The 25018-nt window shown below is 41.4% G+C and overlaps 1 protein-coding gene across 1 annotated transcript in view; it reads left to right on the forward strand.

The window, feature by feature from the left end:
* The window catches only part of LOC144504127 (low-density lipoprotein receptor-related protein 1-like), a 1391705-nt gene that overhangs the window by 947593 nt on the left and 419094 nt on the right, over nt 1-25018 (forward strand). Inside the window, exons 38-42 of the mRNA XM_078229303.1 lie at nt 15466-15600; nt 15689-15818; nt 23195-23321; nt 23485-23636; nt 23899-24023. Coding sequence (XP_078085429.1) covers nt 15466-15600; nt 15689-15818; nt 23195-23321; nt 23485-23636; nt 23899-24023 — 669 coding nt within the window. The remainder of the gene's footprint in view (nt 1-15465; nt 15601-15688; nt 15819-23194; nt 23322-23484; nt 23637-23898; nt 24024-25018) is intronic.

A 25018-nucleotide genomic window follows, 5' to 3' on the forward strand; every position in this document is an offset into this window, starting at 1 on the left:
CATTTGTACTGCCTGGTTGGAATCTCAATTGAAAAAAAAGGAATTTGGGATGGAATGAAACTGAAGAGATAGATTTCTCAGAAAACCGGGACCCAGTGTGAGGGGTCACATTACCTCGTTCTGTGATTCATTCATACACGCAATCAAAATGTTATAAGAGTAGATGGCCGAGACCCAAAGTTGGTGGGGAGTGGGGCATTTTACGTTTAATTGTACTGTAGCATTCGAACATGTGGGCAGTGACATGATCCAGGACATTTGCCTGCTAGAAAATCAGCTGGATTTTTACAATTGATTCTGGTTGAGTAACTAAGTCGCTGAGTAACGTAACTGGATCTCATTACATCATTGGGCCCAACTGCAATTTTAACTTCAACCCGAGCAGGGATGTCAGGTTACAAAAATCCTCATGAATGAGATCAGGGCATTGAAGAAGTTTTCGTGATAAGTTTATCATTTTCTTTTGTGGGACCACAAGAAGCAGGAGCTTCTTGTGAATTATATTCATCAGTTATATTCATGCCTAGGTTCCACTAAAATTAGTGGATGGAGGAAAATATGCCCATCCAAGTGGATAGCGGCAATTGTAAGATGGAAAGGAGAAAAGCATGTATGGCAAAAGGACTTGTGCAGTGAGTGGCACAGCGGCACAGTGGTTAGCGCTGCTGCATCACAGCGCCAGGGAACTGGGCTCAATTCCGGCTTTGGGTGACTGTGCGGGTTTCCTCGTGCCTGCATGGATTTCCTCTGGGTGCTCCGGTTTCCTCCCACAGTCCAAAGATGTGCGGGTTAGGTTGATTGGCCATGCTAAATTGCCCCTTAGTGTAAGGGTGACGAGTAGGGTAAATACGCAGACTTACGGGGATAGGGCCTGGGTGGGATCGTTGTCAGTGCAGGCTTGATGGGCCAAATGGTCTCTTTCTGCATTGTAGAGATCTATGATCCTATGAAAAACCGTTTGAATGAATTTGTCCAGTTTATTCAGGAGTTAAATCTGGGCACTGTTCGGAACATAGAAGTTCCTCAAGAAAGGAGACCAAGATATATCTATTTACCTTCCATCTCCCTGGGAGTTGTGTGATATAACGAGAATGGAGTTGTTAGGAATATTGGAGCTATTAATAAATTTATTCACTGTGGGTACTGCTTTATACTATAACGTTTTTACACATCAAAGATTCACCTGAAACCATTCATGAATAAATCAATATGTGCTACCTCTGATCTCATTCCCATCTTATAATACACCATTTTGTGATTTAGGACTAATTTCCACCTGGAATTACAAGCGTAGTCATTATTTCTATTCATAATAGTGACTCCTTTTCATAGCACTCCTTGTGTAAACAAGAAAGAAAGACAGAAACATTTGTACTTCAAATTTAAAAATGTTCAAACCTTCTCAGGTGATTAAAAAATTCTGAGTCAAGATTGTAATTATAACTTGACTGTACTTTCCTTATAGCAGCTTGAAAGAACATTTAGTATGTTAAGCACAAAGTTTAAGCATGATGAAGAACTGAAGTCGATTCCAGAGGCCATCTTGAATTCTACAACTGGATTAAATTAACCTTCTGACACTTAGTTAGCAGAACAGTCTTTGTAGTTAATCATGGTTGTGAATCCTGATTGGGAAAACAAAAATTGAACACAGATCCCACAGTTTAATTCTTTTGAAGTTTTGGATTAATAGAGGGTGCCTTGAGCTCAAAACTTTGCTATCTAGCATTTCAACACTTTAATTCAGTTTAAAAGTATTCGTAAGTTTCTCAGCTGAGGAACTGGCATCTAATGCATTATAAATGTACCTGGCACTGTGCACTGCAGGAGAAGGTAAGCTACATTTTTAAAGATTTCTGATGATGTTTAAATTGTTTGATTGGATTAACCATAACTGGGTTGCTTCAAAGCTCCTGTGAATTTTTTTCTTTGGTGGCTAATCGGATGCGTGTGCCTTTCACACAGTTTCCTTATTTAATGAAACGTAATGAAGCTCGTTGCATGTGGTAGACTAACTAGTGCAATCAACCTTTCACATGAAGAGAGAAGCTGGGAGAAATGCCCTTACCCATTGTCTGACCTGCTTTTCCACAGTGATTGCAGAGATCTTTTGAGAAAGCAGATTGTTTAAAGGTACAAGTGGACAAATTCTTGAAGACGGATGGGGCATAATTTAAAGATTGCTCGAGCTAAAAGCCAGTGCAGATACAATAGACTGAATGGAATGGACCTCTTCCATGTTAATAACATAAGAACTAGGAGCAGGAGTAGGCCATTTGGTTCCTCGAGCCTGCTCCAGCATTCAATAAGATCATGGCTGATCTTTCCATGGAATCAGTTCCACTTACCAGCCCGCTCACCATAACCCTTAATTCCTTTACTGTTCAAAAATCTATCTATCTTTGCCTTAGAAACATTCAATGTGGTAGCTTTAACTGCTTCATTAGGGCAGGGAATTCCATAGAGTCACAAGCCGTTGGGAGAAGAAGTTCCTCCTCAATCAGTCCTAAATCTGCTCCCCCTTATTTTGAGGCTATGTCCCATACTTTTGGTTTCACCCACCAGTGGAAGCAACCTCCCTGTTTCTATCTTATCTATTCCCTTCATAATTTTATATGTTTCAATAAGAATGCCCCTCATTCTTCTGAATTCCAATGAGTATATTCCCAGTCTACTCAGTCTCTCCTAAAATGCCATCCCTCTCAACTCTGGAATCAACCTAGTGAATCTCTTCTGCACCCCATTGAGTGCCAGTATACCCTTTCTCAAGTAAGGAGACCAAAACTGTACACAGTACTCCTGGTGTGACCTCACCAGCACCTTATACAGCTGCAACATAATCTCCCTGTTTTTAAACTCCATCCCTCTAGCAATGAAGGACAAAATTCTATTTCCTTCTTAATTACTTGCTGCACCTGCAAACTAACTTTCTGTGATTCATGCACAAGAACACCCAGGTCCCTCTGCACAGCAGCATGCTGCAATTTTTCACCATTTAAATAATAGTCCAATAGTCCATGTTATCCCTACCAAAATGGATGACCTCACATTTACCAATATTGTACTCCATCTGCCAAACCCTTGCCCACTCACTTAGACTATCTATATCCCTTTGCAGACTTTCAGTGTTCTCTGCACATTTTGCTTTGCCACTCATCTTAGTGTCATCTATAAACTTTGACACACTACATTTGGTCCCCAACTCCAAACCATCTGTGTAAATTGCAAACAATTTGATCCCTGAGGCACAGCACTAGCCACTGATTGCCAACCAGAAAAACACGCATTTATCCCCACTCTTTGCTTTCTGTTCGTTAACCAATCCTCTATTCATGCTATTACATTCCTCCTAAAGCCGTGCACCTTTCTCTTATGCAGCACCTTATCGAATGCCTTCTGGAAATCCAGGTACACCACATCCCGTTATCCACCATGCTCGTAATGTCCTCAAAGAATTTCACTCAATTAGTTACAAATGTATATGCAACCCATTTTAACCCAACCTACCCAGCGAGAATTGTGGCAGTGACAGGGGTTGGGGAAGTGAGAGGGATTAAAATGAAGCATTCTGTTTTACAATACTGCTGGAGTCCTACTTGCAACCCACGTTCCATCTGGATATAATTATGGCTAAGGCACTTAGTGAGCAATGCAAAAGCCTCATAGATTTATGCAGATTAGGGTCATTGGGATCCCAATTGTATTTCAACTCAGCCCAAAAATCTAAGCTGTTTTCAGGAGGCTGAAGAGGCCTTCAAAGGTCTGTGAAATGCTATTCCTCAAGGGAATTCTCAATGGGCCTTATCCTTCCTTCCTTTTCCATCCCATGAGACCCTCCCTCCTATGAATTACCTGCCTGCTGGCAAGGCTTCACTTAGTGCCAGGTGTCACCCAGCAGCTGCTTGAAGTGTTACTTCCCCCTGACCAGCTGCTACTTTCTGCCAGTTCCACAGCTGAGGCCTCTCTTTTCTGACAAACAAGCCACTCGCTTGTATTCAAATCATTTTGGGAACATTTTTCCCTTTCACAGATGGTTAATATTTCTGGCTGGAAAATTGCTGTGATGTTTTTCAAAACATAAATTATTTGGCATATTTAATATTTTTGAATCTCAACTGGGGAGAGGGAGGGAACAGAACAGAACCAAACGTCCTACCAAAGCAATTTCCTGGATCTGCACCACATCATCATTGTGCACCACCTTGCAATTGTCCTCTTCATCCCAAACAGCACTGTCATATATTTACAGCATGGTCTGATTACATTGGCGAGGATTGAACTGAGGTCTCTTTTCATTCTACTGAAGTGGGCCTGAGGAAAACCTCATGTAAGCATTGAAGTAGAGACATTTTAATCATGAACTTTTACTTTCAAGGCTTACAGTGGCCCCTTAGTATTGGTTTTGTCAATGTTTTTATCAGTTTCGTGGAACATTTTTTAAAAAATGACATAACGGCTGGAATCTCATGACCATTCACGCCGGTGAGATTTTCCCACCCCACTGCAGTGAACAGAGATTTGGCTGGCCACCAAATTCACCGACCTCACTGCAACAGGAGCGTGGTGTGAATGGCAGGTAAGATTGCACCCAATATTTGTCATAAGACGATATGGGATCTAATGTAACTGTGGTGATTGTCCCGCTCAGGATCAATCTACACAGTAAGGGTCACATGACCTGGGGCACCATTCGGGGAGCAGGGTGGGGGATCACCCTGGTAAGTGCGGGCTTCTGTACTCAGAGTCATCTCGGGAGCTGATTGCAGCCATGGGGCTGCAAGCGTCTGTTTAGTTTTAACCTGTAAATAAATGAGTTATGTTTTCCTTAAACTGGTGAATGAGCATCTTTGCAATTACGAAATAGCTTTTGCTACTTTGTTGGAAAACCAATCATTTGCAACACTTCAGCAAAATAGAACAGCTTTAAAACAAGAGTGCATGAGGATGGAACCTTGAAGTCAACAACAAGACTTCAAAAAACAAGGGGCATTGTCCTGTAGTAGTCTGCAATTTAATGTTGGTGATAGAAGTTGGTTTTAAGATGCCCAGGTATAGAATTTCATTGTTGAACCAGTCCAATGTGGAAGACACTGTTTTTGAACTCAACAGACTCTCGCAAGGCACCTTGAGCCTGCAGTTACATTATCGATCTTACCTACACACCTAGTTGACAATGACTTTGGCAATCTGGAGGCTCTGGGTGAACAGGGAGCCAACTGAATCGATCTGACATCTATTGAAAGATGTTTTACAGCTAACCTTAACTACAGGGCTCACACCGCTAGTGGCAGTCAAGGTAACCTATGCCAGGGTTTCCCAAATCTTTTGAGCCACCAAACGCCTATTGACCTCCCAAGAGCATCAGGAAACCCCAAACATTTTCATAATGTCAATGCCCCTTTTTTTGATGCAAAATAGACGCAAACACATAAATCAAATATAAACAACTATTTTCCAGTTATATCTATGTATAGATTATGAATTATGTAGAGGCACACAGTCACAAATATATCGCCAGCGACATGGCCTCCTTACAACCCCTGGTCAAACCACCCTCCGATGGCCTCTGAACATTAACTGCTGGAAATAGTACATACCTTAGGAGTGGGTAACCTGGTAATAATTAAAAAGGTCTCTTATTAAAAAAAACTTAGGTCTTACCTTTTGTCATTTTTAATGGGAGGAATGATGCTGGAGAACTGATTTCCATGTCAGACACACTTACATCTCTCTCTCCCACGCACCACTTTCACACACACCCACCTACCTCTCTCATACACACACACTCACTCCTCCTCTCTCACATCCCTCCTCTCTCCAAGGCCCGAAACCTGCTCTCTCACAAGTGCTTCTCCGAGGCCTGAAACCCCTCCCCATGAATCAGCCCATCAGTATCCAGCAGTCCAAGAGGCCTTGCTCTGATTTGCCTATTTGATTGGTGTCATTAATTGAAATTGGTAGCTGGTTTCGTTTGCTGGCCATGTGCAGCCACCAATTCCGTGGACCTCCCAAAGACCCTTCAGTTGTCAATGGACCCCAGTTTGGGAGTCACTAACCTATGCCATCTTCACCTACTTACAAGCTAGCATTGGGATCACTAACAGTATGGGCAAACATGCTGCTTTCATGTGTGTATTAAACAGATGGCTGGCTCATCCATTGCTTATTTCCTTCCCTACTAAATAGAAGCGGCAGTATGATTTGATTTTTCAACTTTACCATGCTACTCCATTCATCAAAGTACAATAGTCATTGATGACAGCCGCATATTAGTCTTCCAAGCAATAGATTCCTTTTCCTCGTCTGCTACTATGTGCGACAAATGAATGCAAAATGTTGGACTATGATCAGCTGCAGTTCTCTCAAGACAATGGGAACTGCTAACCAGCCAGATGCTAAGCAGATATTCAGAGTCCCCTGTGGAGGTTGGAATAACTCCTCTTCACTTATATCTTGAAATACATCAAAAGTTTCGGAGATGAGAAGATCAAAAAATGGGATTACATTGTCTGCAACAGTGACTGTAAAATGTGCTAATTGCATCCTTCCTGGTAATATACAGACAGGAGCTTTAAAAACTGATTTGGCCAAGCAGAGTCAGAAGGAGGAGGAAAAAAAACATCAAAATAATCTAATACCACTGCTGGAAGCCAGAAGTAAAGATCTCTCCCATTGAAGCTAAAAGAGTACCTCCAACAAAGTGCAATCTTGAACCAAGTCAGCTCCAAAATTCTATCGGAAGCCAACTCACTTCAAATGGTCACAGTTTAGCAATCTAGGCCACAAGGACCAGCAAATGACTTAAGCATATATTCTTTTATTGGACTCTAACCTTCTTACTTCGTGTGTGTGTGTGTTTGTTTCTTTCTTTTTTCTTCTCAACTTTACTCTCTTTGATGTTAGAAAATCTGATTTGATTGACATCTTCTTAAAAAAGAAATACATTTGGATTGGAAAACGTGTTTATGGGGAAAAAATTAAAAACCTTTGTTGCAACCAATCGAGAGGGCTGGACAGAAGGGAACCAGCCCAGTCGTCTTCATGCAGTCGTAACTCAGAATGCTGACTCCATTGCACACTTCTGAAGAAAACCAGCCTTGCAAGATATTGTATGATGTGATAATGCAAGCACTGTAGCTAATGCTTGTGTCAGTGCATGCATTTGGGAGAATGAAAGAGGACAAGAAGTACATTATGATTCAGCTTGCAGCCTCACCCTCCTCTCGTCTCTCGATGTTCCTCGGTGGAAGGAAATCTAGGATAGATTCTTCCAAGAGTTTATACTTGCTAATCCCTTTCATAGTTCTGATCAGTTTTGTCCCATTTTGTCATACATGCAAAGTAGTAGTCTTCAGATATTATAATTTGGAAGAATATGTGCAAAGTAATCTCACATTTGTCACTCCTCTATCAGAAAGCAACCTTGTATCATGCAGCTAAGTTGTGTGACACAGAGTCCGTGTGTGAAGACATATGAGATGTAACTATGCCAGATGAAATGCTGTCGGAGAATAGTTATGTGTAACAATCAGGGAAAGGGCTGAACGGTTGCATAAAAATGGGAGTCAGCAATAAATTGCAACATGTTACTAGGCAACAGCTTATGGCATGCTTTTGTCAAATGTATTGTTGGATTGTTTTATCTTGTAAACTTTCATCTTCTGCACAATATCTGGGTTGTGTAGGTGATGTGTACAGCATTGAATTGTCCACGCTCTCTTTGCCAGCCATAATGCACTACTATCCTCTGGGAAAGTGCCCTCGAATGTCCTTGAATGCAGTTCATGCAGGAGCAATTCCAGCCATCAAATAGTGGTTTCAAGCACTGCATCATTTCTTTGCTTAAACATAGACTTCATTTTGTGTCTCCTTGTTTGCACTACCCTGTTTTAAGGTTAAGTTTAAGTTTATTTATTAGTGTCACAAGTAGGCTTACATTAACACTGCAATGAAATTCCTGTGAAAATCCCCACTCGCCACATTCCGGCGCCTGTTCGGGTACACTGAGGGAGAATTTAGCATGGCCAATGCACCTAACCAGCACATCTTTCGGAATGTGGGAGAAAACCAGAGCACTGGTAGGAAACCCACGCGGACACGGGAGAATGTGCAGACTCCACACAGACAGTGACCCAAGCTGGAAATTGAACCTTGGTCCCTCGCACTGTGAGGCAGCAGTGCTAACTACTAAGCCATCATGCCATCTGCTTCCTCTTTGCTTTATTGAACCTTTCCAAAGTTGCAAGATGAATTTTAAATATCTGCAGCATTTGAAAAGACACATAAAATGACTTCCATATATAATCGCTTACCTTTAGTGGGACACATTCCTTTACATTTTAGCCATTGCCTTTTAAGGATTGAAAACTCCATACACTTCTGCCCTATCTCATGTATGCCGAGCTCACAGTGTCAGGCTCAATCTAGAAGCCTGCAGTGAATAGTTAGCAAGAACTGCCCGGCAAGATATTGGTGAACAGTAATTTCAGTTTCATGATCACAGAATTTACTCATGATTGCCTAAGGTTTTGAATCTCAAGCAGCTATAACAATTAGAACTCGAATGAAAAATGTTCCAAACATTATACCACCATAGAACTGAGTTGTCTCTCACATTGTTTTGTTTAATGGTTTAGGTTTGACATGATTAGAATAAATTGAACAAGGAAGTTTAAAGGAAAACAAATTTTTAATAATTAGGTATATGTTAACTGTAAAAAAAAGTATTGATATCATAGACCTCTCACTTTGAAAGATTTGTTTCTATTGTAATATATGTTCCCTGTGACGAAGGAGCTGGAGAGTAATGACTGACCCCCCTGTTCCAATCAACAAGGAAGGAGAAACTTAGAGAGAATGTACTGGATTACATCAATTTAAATTAACTTGTGTGAAGGTATTTGATGATCCAATCAGTTCTGGGGGAACAGTATTATTATATACGAGTGCCCTAAGGTACTGAGTTAAGGGATAGATGATTATTCTCGACTGCTTTCCCTCTGTATGTCATAGTCCCTCATCATATAAGTGAAAGCTTCTGTTTTTCACTCAACTTGTCTCTAGAAGTAGGCATGTTCCATCATGCAAACACAATGGAGAAGGAGGTTCATCTCAGTCACTGAGAATGGGCGAACCCTTCAGTTGGCAATCAACCATTTTTTTTTCAGATTAATGCAGGTACTATTTTATTCAATATATAGGAACTGTCAAAGGTAAATAATTATGCTTCTGTTTAGTTAGATATTCTGGGTAGCACAAACAAAATAAATTACAGAATTTCCATTTTTCATGCCCAACTATCATCATCTTTACAGGAATAGACTGCCAAATGAAACATTGATAACATTAAGCCTTTATTTACTACTTGAGACATAACATTAATGGCAAAGGGAATTCAAGGAACTCGTCTCCCATGTATAAAAGATTAGAATTGCAGAATGCAATTACACCTGCTCCACTTTACTTCCCCGATTTACAGAAATGGATTCCGTGGCCCAGTCATATCCTATATGCTCCTTCATTTCTACCTAGGCAGCGATAATATCTAACGGTTTCCTTCCTTTTCTTTAATTTGTCCAGTTTCAAAAACCTTGTCATTATAAGTGTGCACCACTTTTAAATTCCCAGCATGCTGATCAGATTTAGCTCTTGCCATCCGCTATACATACAGAATGAGAACCACTTGGGGAGAGAGAATGAGAGGCGTACAGTGAATATATGCAATGGGCTAAGGGAGCCACAACTATACTCCATAGGAGTGAACTAAAAAGCATTGGTGAGCGAAGAACAAAATTTGTGAGCTATAGTACTGGGGAAATGCCTTGAGAAGTAGGAAAGTGCGTCTGGGCTTTATTCAAATGAGGTACAATACTTCACCACTGCAAGTTCAGAAATAGCAGGAAGAGTTTGTTTCAATATAATATTAAAAATATATTCAGTGGGATTGCAAGGAAGCTCTCATTGGTTTATTTCACTATTAGGTAATATAACTAGACAGGTTTTTCATATTACTGAACATTTTATGGTACACTTTGTTGTCTCCGAGTTGTAACAGGAAATTGTAATTGTTCCTCGGGGTTCTTTGACGTAATATCTCAGAAAATAGGGACATACAAAATACAGATCCAAGGAGAATACTGGTGAGTAAACAATAAAGGGTTTAGAATTCATTTTCCCTGTAAATACACAACAAAAAAGAGGTTCCTTATAACACAAAAGTAAAAGTATATACCTTACCCCATGCCTGTTACTAACTGGTACATTTTTTGGTAAGCTTAGACTAAGAATGAAATTACAATTACAAAGATGAATATTAAAATAGATAATTTTCAGTTGTCCTGTAATTTGTTTGCTAACTTGTAAAAGCAAGTCCTCCATGATGAAATAAAGGTAACCCAGGAAACCCTTAACATTTTCATGAAGGAGGAAGCACCTGGGTACTGCCAGAGGGCACTTCCAGGGAGGGGAGACTTCTGTTGGGGAAGTTTGTGGGTGGGAGTGGTTTTCCATGTTCCTGAGGTGGGGGTGGAATTCCTTGGGCCCTGGGAAGGGGGTCCCTGAGGAGGGGTCAGGGTGGTTCCTCATGTCCATGAAAGGGGAGGGGGGAGTGGACAGTGGCATGTTGGCATGGAAAGGGTCCCCATATCCATGGGGAATCCTTCTTTTACTTTTTTTTAGATCGAGGCACCCCCATCATTTGAAGGCTGAGGTTGCTGACTGGTTGAGCTCATTCAGAACCTGCCCCACCAATGTGATGTTGTGGGACCTGTCTTCAGGACTATTTTAACTGAATGTCAAAATATATGATGGGAAAAGCCAGCGGTTCAGCTAGGGGCAGCATAACATTTTTCTCACCTGAATTGATACTTGGTCAGAAAAAGATACAATTTTGACCATGGTAATTAAACATCACCAGTCACTTCAGTGTGAAACATGGAAAAAGAATACACTTTCAAAATTCCAATGCTCCTTATTTCTCCCTGCATTGGGAATAAAATGTCATGTCTATCTTCTATACCATAATCTAGCAAAATGATGTATCAATATTTTTCTTCCTCATTGGTTAAGTATTTATCTTTGAATTGTTTATTCTAATTATTTTCAACTTTTGGTATTAACCAATCTAATTGCGCATAACCTTTCCTCCCAATTCCAATTTCCCTCGCATGATATTCTACCAAAGAGTTTTTGTCCATTCATGTTGCCGCATAGGGAATTATCTCAGATAATTGATCTGGCTGTTTCGAACCTAACCATAATCTCAGCTAATTAAAGGGGAGCTTTTATTACAAAATACTAAATGGTTTGGTGAGGTAAATTAAGCCGACTGTTTCAAGTTAGGTTAGGATACCGGATGACGGAAAATAGGCTAACGCAAATAAAAGGAAGAAATTGTTCACTGAAAAAAGTTGGTGAACATTTGCAATGGACTTTCAGGGAATTAATAAGATCAGAAGGATCAGGAGCCATTTAGCCCATCGAGTCTATACAATCATTAAATAAGACCATGGCTGACTAATTGTCGCCTGAACTTCACTTTCCCATCATCCTCCCTATCCCTTATCTCCCTTGTATATTAATAATCTGCCTAATTCCATTTTGAATATATTCAATGATTCATCTTCCACTGCTCCCTATGGAAGAGAATGTGAAAGAAAAATGACCCTCAAATAGGGTTTCCTCCTCATAACTGTCTTAAGTGGGAAACTCTTTACACAAACCTGAGAATTGAACATAAAGTCAGATGAGAAGGCTTGTCATTTTTTTTTATCTTTGTTGCTCGATAATTTAGAAACAGCAGGATATTATATTCATCTCTATATATCTTGTCAACAAAAACATAAAGTAATTGAAAAGAATCATAAAGTATTTGGTTCAAACAATTTTACTATATCAGAGAGCAGGATTCAGGACAGCAGGACTCTCTGTCATGATGGGAGGTGATGGCCTAGTGGTATTATTGCTCGATTATTAATCTAGAAACTCAGCTTATGTTCTGGGGACCTGGGTTCGAATCCCACCACAGCAGGTGATGGAATTTGAATTCAATAAAAAAAATATTGATTTAAGAATCTACCGATGAACATGAAACCATTGTTGATTGTTGAAAAAACTCATCTGGTTCACTAATATCTTTTAGGGAAGGTAATCTGGCGTCCTTCCCTGGTCTGGCCTGTATGTGGCTCCAGAGCCACAGCAATGTGGTTGACTCTCAACAGCCTTCCAAATGCAATTAGGGATGGGCAATAAATGCTGGCCAGCCAGTGATGCCCATGTCCCACAAATGAACATTAAAACAAAATGATTCACTATTCGCACTCTCTATGCTCACTTTAACAAGGACGATGCAAACAATAACATTCCCATAGCGACCACAGAAATTTGAATTCCTCACCAGGCAGCTGAGGCTTCAGCTTGAGTACTTTTATTCTTCAAGCAACTGACAATACCCCAATGAACAGGAGTCCATCTCTGATTAGCAAACTCTAGGCATTCTTTATTTCTTTCAGTAGGATAATGGGGCTGAGAAACAAAAAGACAGATTGTGTGGAGGGACTGAGGGGGTAGGACAAGACACATTTGGGGACTCAATCTGTTGGCCGGAACAGAAGGAGAGACGTTTTGAAGTGTAAAACAAAGGTGGCAGGTGACAGATTCTGTTGACGGGGGATGAGGAGTCAAGCCCTGTTGTGATCGATTGGCATTTCTGTCTTTTCCTGAAAACAATAGGGGATGGTTGTTCTTGTGGTCTTAATGAATCAATATTATAAAAACATATCCTTTAACTGACTGTAAACAATGGCACAGGAGACTCAGTAACATAAAGAGAGATGCTGCACATAAAATAATGTTTCCTGCTACCACGGACTATGAAAATACCTCAGCTTTTTAGATGTTATACCCCTCTGACTTTCGAGGACATTGATTTGAACAGGATCACTAAAGTGGTAATTTAGCAAGGACCTGCTCCAAAGTGGAATCTCTGTAAATTGGTGTGTGTGTTGAAGATAGCACTACCGGGCAGCTTCTGCAAATTGTACATCTGTCTAGTAAGCCTCTATGCTGTGATTGAAGGCAAAACAAATCCCCTCTATGACTACAAATGAAAGGAAACCAGCTGCCATAATGACTAGTGCTATATACATATGTGAAAGTAATTGTTTGACCATTGCTCCATGGGGAACCAGATTCATGTCTGTTTTGGAGTCATTAGTTGGCTGCTTCTGCATAAAAAAATCTACCTTTCCCACCATAGAAGTTAATTCTGTGGATTATATACTGACACTGCCAACTTCTACTCATTGACAATGAATCAAAGCCAATTGCAGAATGCACATTTGAGGCCAAAGACTGGGGGCCAGTGATTTGAATACAGACGCCACAAAGTACTGAAATTTATGCCCACTCGGAATATGCTCACAATAGGCAGAGTGTACACTGTACTCAACTTTGGCTTGCAAAACCCAAAACGCTGTTATGTGTGATCCTGTGTTGGGCAACACTTGTTGAACAATCTTGAGTGTGCTAATAGCTCCACTAACATCCAATTTAAGATATTATTCACTTGTTAAAATTAATTTTACAGGAAGCAAAATAAAGATTGGGATATACACATGGTATTCAGATAGAAACTGAAATATCATAAAGAAATTGTAATTTATAAAAAAAAATAAAGTTAATACAGGTAGTACGGAACAGGAATAATGATGAAAAGAGAGACATTGCCAAGGCTTTTCATCTTACACACATCAGGACAAATACAAGAATGCCAAATTTCAAACAATCACAACAATTTGGACCACAGGAGAAAAAAAGAGTACTGATTGTTTGGTCAGTCAACAATGATAGGCTGAGACATTGCCATGGAGAAAGCGACAAGGGACTATAGGTTCCCCAAGCACTCAAGAAATACATAAGAGGTGCAAGGTTTGAACATATTGCTTTTGTTGGCAGAGAATGAGTCCTTGAATGTGAATGTATGACACTTCTAGCAAGCATAAATGAGCCACGTTAAAATCTATTTTATTAATTACAAATCTGGAATTTTTTCATGAAATGGAGAAATTGACTATCCACAAATGGATTTTTTTTCTGATGCCAATAATGTTGTTCAGTAGTAATTATGACTTAGTTTGGAAAAAGTTAAATTACATCTCATTCAACAAGACTTGTTACAACAGGATTAAGGTGCAAGTAAAGTAGAGGATGCTCATTCAAATTCAATATGTTCAGTTGATTCCCATCTGCCAGGACTTCAACAGCATATCCTATGGAGGAACAAAGAGTCAGGGAAAGTAACACTGGATTTCCACATTTAACTGTGTACGCAGGATGCCAAACATCTCACAGAGTGATGACACTGGAGGCCACACAATCCTAGCCTTTCATTTCATTTGCTCGTGGTTGTTTGAAGAAATTCTTATTATATCGTGGCCCAGGTCAGAAATTAATGGCCATGATGTTGACAGGGGCAGATTTTGTAAGTGGTTTGTGGGATGGAGTTTCGGTTGAGTCACACTGCACAGCACGTATCCTTTTCTACCGGATGGAAACAGTATGATTGACAGGATGGGGATCATTCCTGAGGTGGATGGATATGGGGTGGGTATGGGCTGAGGGGAGCAGAGGGGGGATAAGCAGGGTAAATGAAGGTTACGGGAGTAGGGCCTGGATGGGATTGTGGTCGGTACAGATTCGATAGGTCAAATGGCCTCCTTCTGCGCTGTAGGGATTCTATGATTCCATGAAGCATTCCTGCTCCTTTTGCACAGGCAAGCAGTGCTGTTGGTGAACTTTTTTTTTACCTGAAGCTGTCCTTACCACTTGGATGCTGCTCAGGAAAAGCCAATTCTGCATGAAAACTTCTGTGGAGACAAAAGGAGCACCCATTCAAATTCATACTCAAATGGGACTTTGGCCCATTTATGTCCACCACCCTACCCCCAACCTGTCCTAATTACTGGCTGAATCCATACATAAATTGTCTCAAATTTTATCCTCTGAAAACAGCATTGTTTTAGCTCCTATAGCCAGTCCATTGATAAAATTCAAATAAGGCATAAACTAAAACTGGTTCAAACCTCTTGACCATGGCCTTGTCAACCTTTAGATCAAAGTTGAAAATCCTAACACGGTGTTTGCTCCGGTTCATTATCCCATTGAGCCTTGTTGAAGTGTGTCCGTACCTATGTATGTATGTATGTAGAGTTTGGACAAAGACGTAATGAAGCTTGACTGTGCTGTCCAAGTAGGTTGCTCCCACTTTTATGCATGGGCTCCTGCGTGAAGAACACAATTTGCTCTCGGCAACACACCTTACAGGCGGGAGGAAGAAAATGATGTGAAACTGAGGAAGAACGCAAAAAAAAATGTTCATTTGGAAGATTCTTGTTGTAATTTGATTGGTAAAACATCCTGGAAAATTAGTGACCTTTTGAAATTTCAATTATCAAATTTTATTTGCAGCGAATGATACCATCTATTGGACAGACATGGGAAGGAGTACAATTAGCAGAGCTAAACGAGACCAGACCTGGAGGGATGATATTATTACAAATGGCCTTGGACGGGTTGAAGGCATAGCAGTTGATTGGATTGCTGGTATGAGATTTCTGCCCATTTTTCAATTACCTACTAATGTTGTAGCTTGATGGAACATTAACATTTATCTCTTCTACATCTTTCTCAGGTAATATATACTGGTCAGATTATGGCTTCAACATAATAGAAGTTGCAAGATTTAATGGCTCCTTTCGCTATGTGGTCATATCCCAAGGGCTTGATCAGCCACGTGCAATTGCCGTCCATCCAGAAAAAGGGTAAACCAGCTTTTTTCTTAAATGAAAAAAAAAGATCTTGATGGCCATATTCGGCTTTCTTTTTTCTTTCATTTTGATCAACTGAAGTATTTTCACATCCATGTCTGTTCCCTTCAGCTGAACAATGTCAGCCTCAATTTTTCATCCCGCCACTTCTAAGTTCGCAACTGAAAGCTTCTGAGTTCAGCTTTAGGAATAGGGGGTGCCTTGATGATATAATGGATCGATCCAATTGTCAGACAGCGACAGAAACAGTCCCTTTCTTAATGGTTTGAAAAATATTAAAAGATGTAAAAAAAATAAATTGACACAGAAAGCTTTACTCACGCATGAGTGCCATTTTACAATTTTGAAAAGTATTTTTTTGTCTCTGCACAATCTGAGTGCCATTTTCCTCATAAATATTGATGCACAATTTAAATAATTCCTAAGAAAACATTTAGTTTCGTTTATTTATTAGTGTCACAAGGAGGCTTACATTAACACTGCAACTAAGTTACTGTGAAAAATCCCCTAGTCAACAACACTCCGGCGCCTGTTCGGGTACACTGAGGGAGAATTTAGCATGGCCAATGCACCAAACCAGCATGTCTTTTGGATTGTGGGAGGAAACCGGAGCACCCGGAAGAAACCAACACAGACCTAACGGAAGAAAGTGCAAACTCCGCACTGGCAGTGACCCAAGCTGGGAATCGAACCCAGGTCCGTGACGCTGTGCCACTGTACCGCCCTCTTAAGGATATCATTTTAAGAGCAGCAATGAAAATTTTCATTTCCGCGTCGTATTGTTTTCGACTTTTCTTCCTTCCCCTTCCCAATCTTTCTCTGGGATGAATTTTCATTTCGGGATTGGATCCCGTGATGTTCTGGGTCAGGATGCATTCCCGTCACTATTTTTAATGGAATGGCCAATTCACAGCCAGGAAACAGTCTCAATCAGGGACTGTGGGAGGCTCTCCAGCACTCACAGATCAGTAGCCCCACCGGCCAACTGGGAGCTGCCGATCTGAAAGCGGAGAGGAAGAAGTTCAGATAAGATGTTTTTATTTGTTTTTAAGATGGGCGCAAATGCCGTGATCATGGAGTGGCAGTCCCTCCACAGGACAGCCAGTGGTTGCGGCTGTGGCCTGACTGCTTTTTCAGGTAGTTACCTCAGGGGTTCAGGGGCGTGCCCTCCCCATTTTCCCAATTTAGAATCATAGAAGAATCCCTACAGTGCAGAAAGAGGCCGTTCGGCCCATCGAATCTGCACCGACAACAATCCTAGCCAGGATCTATCCCCATAATCCCACATATTCACCCTGCTAGTCCACCACACACTAAGGGGCAATTCAGCATGGCCAATCAATCTAACCCACATATCTTTGGCACGTGAGAGGAAACCGGAACACCTGGAGGAAACACAGGCAGACACAGGGAGAACGTGCAAGCTGAACACAGACTGTTACCCAAAGCTGGAATTGAACCTGGGTCCCTGGTGTGGTGAGGCAGCAGTGCTAGGTGCTGTGCCATCATGTCCAACATTTTAACCTATATGTGTTCCAACGCAATATGGGCTTCTCGCATATTGATTGGAAATCTCAGTTGACGAGAGACTGAGACCTTAATAGGCCCTATAATTTGCTTATTTTACTCTACATTAGTTACCCACAACTTGGGTGACCAACCTGGCCTCTCTGACAATGCCTTGCAGTCAGGATCATGACACTACATTGATACAATGACCAGCAGTGCAAAACTGCGGGCCTGCCCACCTCCAAACCTGACTCCAGCCTTGTTTGAAAATTTAATCCTTTGCATCTTTCCTTCTCTGCTCAAAATTTCAGACTAAGGTTTTAGAAGATTGGGAATGAATATATGGAACAACTGATCTTGTGACTTTCGGCATTAATGCCACTCTCTGACATCAAGAAATGAATTGTAAATCCCGTTTGCCAAGCAGAAACCAGGCAAGAGGTGCAATTAAAATTATGATGGGGTCTTTTCCATTGGATTGCTTCCCTCCCCAGGCTGGCATGGGGTGATTTTAAACTACAAGCAACAATGACACCGCCAATGCTAAGGTCCTTTTACAAATCAGACTCTGATGACATAAACAGAGCCTAAGTGCAGCCGAATTCAGCAATCAGTGATGCACAGTGGCACAATGGTTAGCACTGCTGCCTCACAGTGCCAGGGACCCGGGTTCGATTCCTCGCTTGGGTCACTGTCTCTGTGGAGTCTGTACATTCTCCCCGTGTCTGCATGGGTTTCCTCTGGATGCTCCGGTTTCCTCTCACAGTCCAAAAATGCGCGGGTTAGGTGAATTGGCCATGCTAAATTGCCCCTTAGTGTCAGGGGACCAGCTAGGATAGGTGTGTGGGATTGTGGGGATGGGGCCTGGTTGGGATTGTGGTTGGTGCAGACTTGATGGGCCGAATGACCTCTTTCTGTACTATAGGATTCAATGATTCTAAGATTCAAATTTGCTGACATCATCAAGTTGGAAAGCAGAGATACTGACCAATTTAATTATTAAATGTGTTTTAATGTTTCCTTGTGGACCAAGGGATGTGTTCCTCCAGGCCGCATCTTAACTCTCCCCTACCCTAGGTTTCCCCCATCACCCAACTGCTTTAGATCTCCCACGATCCCACCTTCCTTTTAACCTAAATGTGCCAGGTGCATAAAACCTGGCACCTTGAGCTTGCTCCATCATTCAGCCTCAATCCACTTTACCGCTCGATCCCAATGTCCCTTGATTTGCTGAGGGATCAAAAATTGGTATAACTCAACGTTGAATATACTCAATGGTAGAGAAACCACAATATTCTGGGGTAAAAAATTTCAATGATTTGCTTCTCTCCTTGAGTGGAAAAAGCTCTCCTCACCTTAGTCGCAAATGATTGACCTCTCATTCTGCTCCTGCGTTCTCGGTTCCCCTTTACGATCATTTAAGGTCTTGTTTGTTTCAGTGAGATCAGCTCTCATTCTTATAAACCTCATCCTTTCATCAAATGACAGCCCTCCCTTCCCAAGAACCAATTTAGTGAACCTTTGCTGGACCACCTCCACTGCAAGTGTATACATCCTTGGGTATGTACACTAGAACTGCCCTCAGTACTTCAGGTGTCATAGAAGTCATAGAAACCCTACAGTGCAGAAGGAGGCCATTCGGCCCATCGAGTCTGCACCGACCACAATCCCACCCAGGCCCTACCCCCACATATTTACCCGCTAATCCCTCTAACCTACGCATCTTAGGATTCTAAGGGGCAATTTTTAACCTGGCCAATCAACCTAACCTGCACATCTTTGGACTGTGGGAGGAAACCGGAGCACCCGGAGGAAACCCACGCAGACACGAGGAGAATGTACAAACTCCACACAGACAGTGACCTGAGCCGAGAATCGAACCCAGGACCCTGGAGCTGTGAAGCAGCAGTGCTAACCACTGTGCTACCGTGCCGCCCCCGTGTGGTCTCACAAAAGCCTTGTACAATTGGAGCAAGACTTATTTATTGCAATCACCTTGCAGTAGAGGCTAAGGTGCCATTTGCCTCCCTGAAATATTTGCTGCACCTGCATGCTAACTTTCTGTGTTCCTTGAACAAGCACTCAAGTCTCTCTCAATATTCAAAATTAGAAGCTTTTATTAGATGCCTTTTAAAAATATTTTGCCTTTCAATTCCTATTACCAAAGGCACATGGATCTGCCACCCAAGTGTCCACTCACTCAACCTCTCTATTTCTCTCTACAGTGTCTTTGTGTCCTCCTCACTGCTTCTATCCCCACCTAACTTTGTATCTTTAGCAAACTTGGATGCATTACCTGAGGTCCCTTTGTCTAAATGGCTGCAGCCTAACTCTGATCCATGTGACACTGCACAAGCTACAGCCTGCCAATGTGAAAATGTCCAGCCTATCCCTATTCTCTGTTTCCATCCACATTTCTCCATCCACATTACCATATTACTCCCATCTCCATGATATATCTAAATATATTGGCTCCCTCTTATCTATGCTACTGGTTAGATCCTCAAAAATAAACTAATAAATTTGTCAAACATTTTGAAAAATCACGTCAACTCTGACGTCAACTCTGATCATCTTGTGACCTACTCCATGCTAACTGACCCATCATTCCCTGTTTTTCCTCTTCACTAGGACCATTCTAGAATCTAGGGAAATTTTGAAAATAATAGAAAATGACAGTACACTTCCTGTCACCTGAAATCGTGAGGGTGTTGGGGGCAGACTTTGTCAACAGTGTGCTGTTCCCAAGGGCATAACCGGAAGTGTGTGCTGCCACCCAAGAGATGCATGCGACCCAATGGTGGGAATGCTTTTCAATGGTGAAACCCACCATCAGCTGACAATGCTGCAGGTACAGGTGGTCTGTACAAAAAAAAACCTCCTGATCGAAAAGGGGCGTGTTCTGAGTCATCACCAAAACTTGCCTGCCCAACTCCATTTCCATTAACATAAGACTTGAGGGCTCGAATGTGACATGAGTGGGCAGGATTCTCCGGTTTCATCTGTGACGGGATCCATTGCGAGCAAGAATGGAAAACTTGTCATTCCAGGCAAAACTCCATTCACTTTCAGTGGAAACTGGAAACCCCAGCCGCAAACGAGGATGGAAGATTTTGGCCTGATGTTTTCAATATGAAATTTAATTTATAAATATTTCACACTACATTGGTTTTACTTTACTCGTGTGTATCATTGTTATTTGTTGCGACTAGTTTAGTTACAGAACTAAATGTGCTGGCAGGCCTTATGATTGGCATCTACTGTTGGTGGCTGGGCAGTTAAAGACATTTTCTTTATTGTGGAAAAAAGATCTGGAACATTTGGGATTACCTCCCATGTGCCCCCTCCCCATATCACCATGGAACTCCCCCCACCAAACTTTGGATTCCCCCACTTTATGATTCTACCCCATCCCATTGAAATTCCCTCCAAGGCCCGATTCCCAATCCAACCTCCATTAATATCTTCCCAAGGCCCGACCCCACCTCTCAGTTCCTGAGGCCTGACCTGACTATCCTATTATAAATGGACTCAAAGCCCTGTAAGGACTCTGCCAGCTAACACCCTGAAATGAACACACATTTGGACAGTAGTGACCCTGCCCTTTGGACCCCATATTTTGTTACCTTGACTGACTGCGCTCCCCTCCCTCCCACGACCGCCCACCCCCCACCATCCTCCCCCCCCACCGCCCACACACACACACACTCACACACACCAACCAACCTCCCCAACAAACCCAGGACATTAGGCCCTTCCTATTTTTTCCTGAAAAATAACATTTTGGCCTCAATTGCTTTCTATGGTAGAGAATTCCACAGGGTTGGCACTCTCTGACTGAAGAAATTTCTCCTCATATCAGTCCTAAAAGATTTACCCCGTATCCTTCGACTGTGACCCGTAGTTCTGGACGCCCCTCACCATCAGGAATATCCTTCCTGCATCTACCCTGTCTAATCCTATGAGAATTTTAGAGATTTCTATGAGATCCCCCCCCCCCCCATTCTTCTAAACTCCAGTGAATATAATCATAATTGACTCAATCTCCCCTTTTGTGTCAGTCTTGTCATGCCCGACACGCCTTCACTGAACTCCCCCCATCCTTCCTCAGATAAGGAGACCAAAACTGCACACAATATTCCAGGTGTGGCCTCATCAAGGCTATTGGGAGACTCTACAAATGTTAAATCCCTTCCTTCCTCTAATTGCGTACCAGGTAACTACTTGTTCTTCTTGCATTTAACGACACTACAGCTGCAATTATTAAAACTTTGAGGCATGACTTCATCAATAGTATACTTTTACAGTTTATCTGGTCAGATATATTCCATGGCTGCCATCTCTTAAATCATAGAATCATACAATCCTCCAGTGCAGTGCGATTTGGCCCATTGAGTCTGCACCGATCACAATCCCACACAGGCCCTATCCCCTTAACTCCGAGCTAGTCCCCCTGACACTGAGGGGCAATTTAGCACGGCCAATACACCTAACCCGCACATCTTTTCAGGAGAAAATTCTAGAAATGGTAAAATAGTTTATAGGGATCCAAAAGAGTGCCTGCTCCAACCTGACCCAGACCACATAAAATATGACATAGAAGGACACAAATGTGTTGCCCTTTCTCCATCAAGGAGGAATCGTTCTTTGTTACTTCTCCAAGGGAAAGAATATTTCAAATTGAAAGTTGTCCCTCTAAAATATTGCTTCCCTCCAAGCAGCAGTTTAGAGGTGGTGATAAACTGAACATTTAAGGTATAAAGCCCATAGTTAATTTTCCAGAGTTGCTATTGCACAATAATTTCAACAGGAAATAGAATTATGTGCATCTCAGGTGTGGAACACTTTCTTTTCCCGAATAAAAAAGGTCATTTTGATTGAATTTAGCAATACAATTTTGAGCTTGTCAAATGCTCTAGGAGCAATATAACCCGAGTATAATGAGCTGGGAGAGGGTTAATCACTCTATTGGCAAGCATAATTTTCACTGCGTGGAGAACCCTGTTCAGGAACAGCTGCTAAATGAGCACCATCTTCTGGATTTCTTAATGTATTACAAGGTTAATGTTCATTAAATGTAAATTAATGCTAAATAATCCAGATTATTATATTACGAAATAAAGGCAGAGTTGGATTTAGTGCTCCCATGTTGATGGGGGAGAGAGGCTTGTTAAATCCAGTGGATGATCTTCGCAGTGCCTACCCACCTGCCCCTTGCCCCCCCTGTTATTATACCAGCGGCAAGGGTGGCACTGTCCAGGCTATCCATAGTGGGACCTTAAGGCCTTTAAGAGGGCAATTAATGGAAAAGATATTGCAGCTTTCTTTCTGTTGAACTAAATTTTGTTCCCTCTAAATTAAATGTGAGTTTGTACCTCCTGGCCATTAACTCGAAATTTAGGTTTGTTTAATCCACTTCCAGCATGGTGATTACACACAGCCTCAAAAACTTGCAGTGTCACAGTTGTACGCTAGCATTAGTAATGTAAATCTTTATAATTAAAAGCTATTTATCAATTTTTTAAAAATCATTTGCATTCTTCACCCAATGCCCTTAGCATAACCCCAGCAGTGTTATGTAGCCATGATGTGGAGATGCCGGCGTTGGACTGGGGTGAACCTGAGGAAGGAGCTGCGCTCTGAAAACTCATGATTCCAGATAAACCTATTGGACTTTAACCTGGTGTTGTGAGACTTCTTATTATGTAGCATGGCCTATGAGATGGTACAGTGTGAGGAATGAGCTACATTAGTGCATAAGACATGTTCGTTTTTTGGTTGGCAATGGTCCATAATCATAGATATAAAAATTAGGAATTTTCTACCAACGTCTATGTTTTATTGTCTATCTTTTCACATAGGTTCATGTTCTGGGCAGAATGGGGACGGAAGCCTTGCATTGGCAGAGCGCGGTTGGATGGATCAGAACAAATTGTCCTTGTGAGCTCCAGCATCGCATGGCCAAATGGAATATCAATTGACTATGAGGTTTGCTACCATGTTTGCTCCAAAGAATACCGGCAACATTTTCCTGCAATTACATTTTAGCAATTCTTTCCCTTGCTTTAGAGCTCTCTGTTCAAAAAATAAATAAAATGCTTAGACCACTCATAAAAAGTCTGCTGATATTTACTGCACGATTGATCCACAGGAAAATAAATTATATTGGTGTGATGCTCGTACGGACAAGATAGAAAGAGTTGACCTTGAAACCGGAGAAAACCGAGAGATTGTGCTGTCAGGCAACAACATGGATATGTTTTCAGTTGCAGTCTTTGGGGTTTACATCTTCTGGTCTGACAGGTAATTTATTTTCCCATAAGTGTTCAGGATTTAAAATGTTCTTGCACTGCCTGATTTCCTATCCATGTAGGATTAGCTCCTTCTGAGCAAGGTCACAATAAGAAGCTCAAATGGACTTCATTTCCAGGGGTGAACCATTTCTAATATTGGAATTTGAACCGCGTCAGCGTCAAACCCAGGATGCGTTATGTGCCTCTTTTCTGTGGTAAGTCATTACTTTAATTAAATTATTCTGTTAATTAACTGTTTGCCCTTTTGACAGGGCACATGCCAACGGATCCATCAAACGTGGATACAAGAACAATGCTACAGATGCTATCACCGTGAGAACACATCTTGGTGTGAACCTGAAGGGTGTGAAGATTTTCAACCGGGCCAGAGAAAAAGGTCTATTCATTTTTCTTCTGTATGGGAGGCACATTACATTCAGGATTGCTTGCAGTTCTGTGACTGAATGAATAGTTACCTAATTTTAGTGAATTTTGTACCATGTTTGTCAACATTTACAAAAGAAATGTTATGTTGGACAAATACATGGCATTCTTTGAGGAATTTTCTCAGAGAATATGTTCTTCTAATGTTACAATGCAGTTAAATGAACTGCAAAAGATATCTGGATAATCTTTCAAGTATAAATAATGTGTCAAGGATGAACTCAGTCTTTTCATGTGGCTGACACTTCAATTCACCCAGTCTGTGAAATGAGTATTACTGCATCTCAATCAGGCTGATAGTTCAGTTTGCTACAAACACATTTTCTTTGGAAAAAATGTATATTTAACTGCTAGCAATTAAAGAAGGTTGAATTTCTGACGTTGATGAATGGTTTACCATTGTTACCTGAGTTATGGGCGACTGTCAAATAGTCCCAGCTGGAGATACAAGGTGAGTATGAGAGGACAAAGCATCAACGGAAGGGGAAAGGGGAATTAATGGAGACATAGTATAATATAAATGACTGTAAAAATATTGAGCTATTTTACCTTAAAGAAAAATGGTGCCTACAATTATGATTATTATAATGGTGTATACTCCATATCTGTGTTAGTGTGGGCAGTCCAGCGATAGAGCACATTGGAATACAGAGCACTGCTAAGGTACATAAGGGGGATGAAGGCAGACAATAAGATGTCACAACATGATAGGTATTGTAAAATTGATTATCTCTCTGCCATCTCTGCATATGGACACTAGTCAGACATTGTATACCCTAGAACGGACAGGTTCAGGTCAGCAGTCTATTCCCAACACATGTCAGGTGAAAGCATGACAAGGTATTGCTTCTGGAAGAGGGCGCCAAGATGGAACTGTTCCTGGAAGCTTTAATAGGTCTACCATAAAGGTAATAGCTGTAACAGTGGGGTTAGGAGTGGTAAAGATGG

The sequence above is a fragment of the Mustelus asterias genome, chromosome 14, assembly GCF_964213995.1.
Source record: "Mustelus asterias chromosome 14, sMusAst1.hap1.1, whole genome shotgun sequence".
Lineage (NCBI taxonomy): Eukaryota > Metazoa > Chordata > Chondrichthyes > Carcharhiniformes > Triakidae > Mustelus > Mustelus asterias.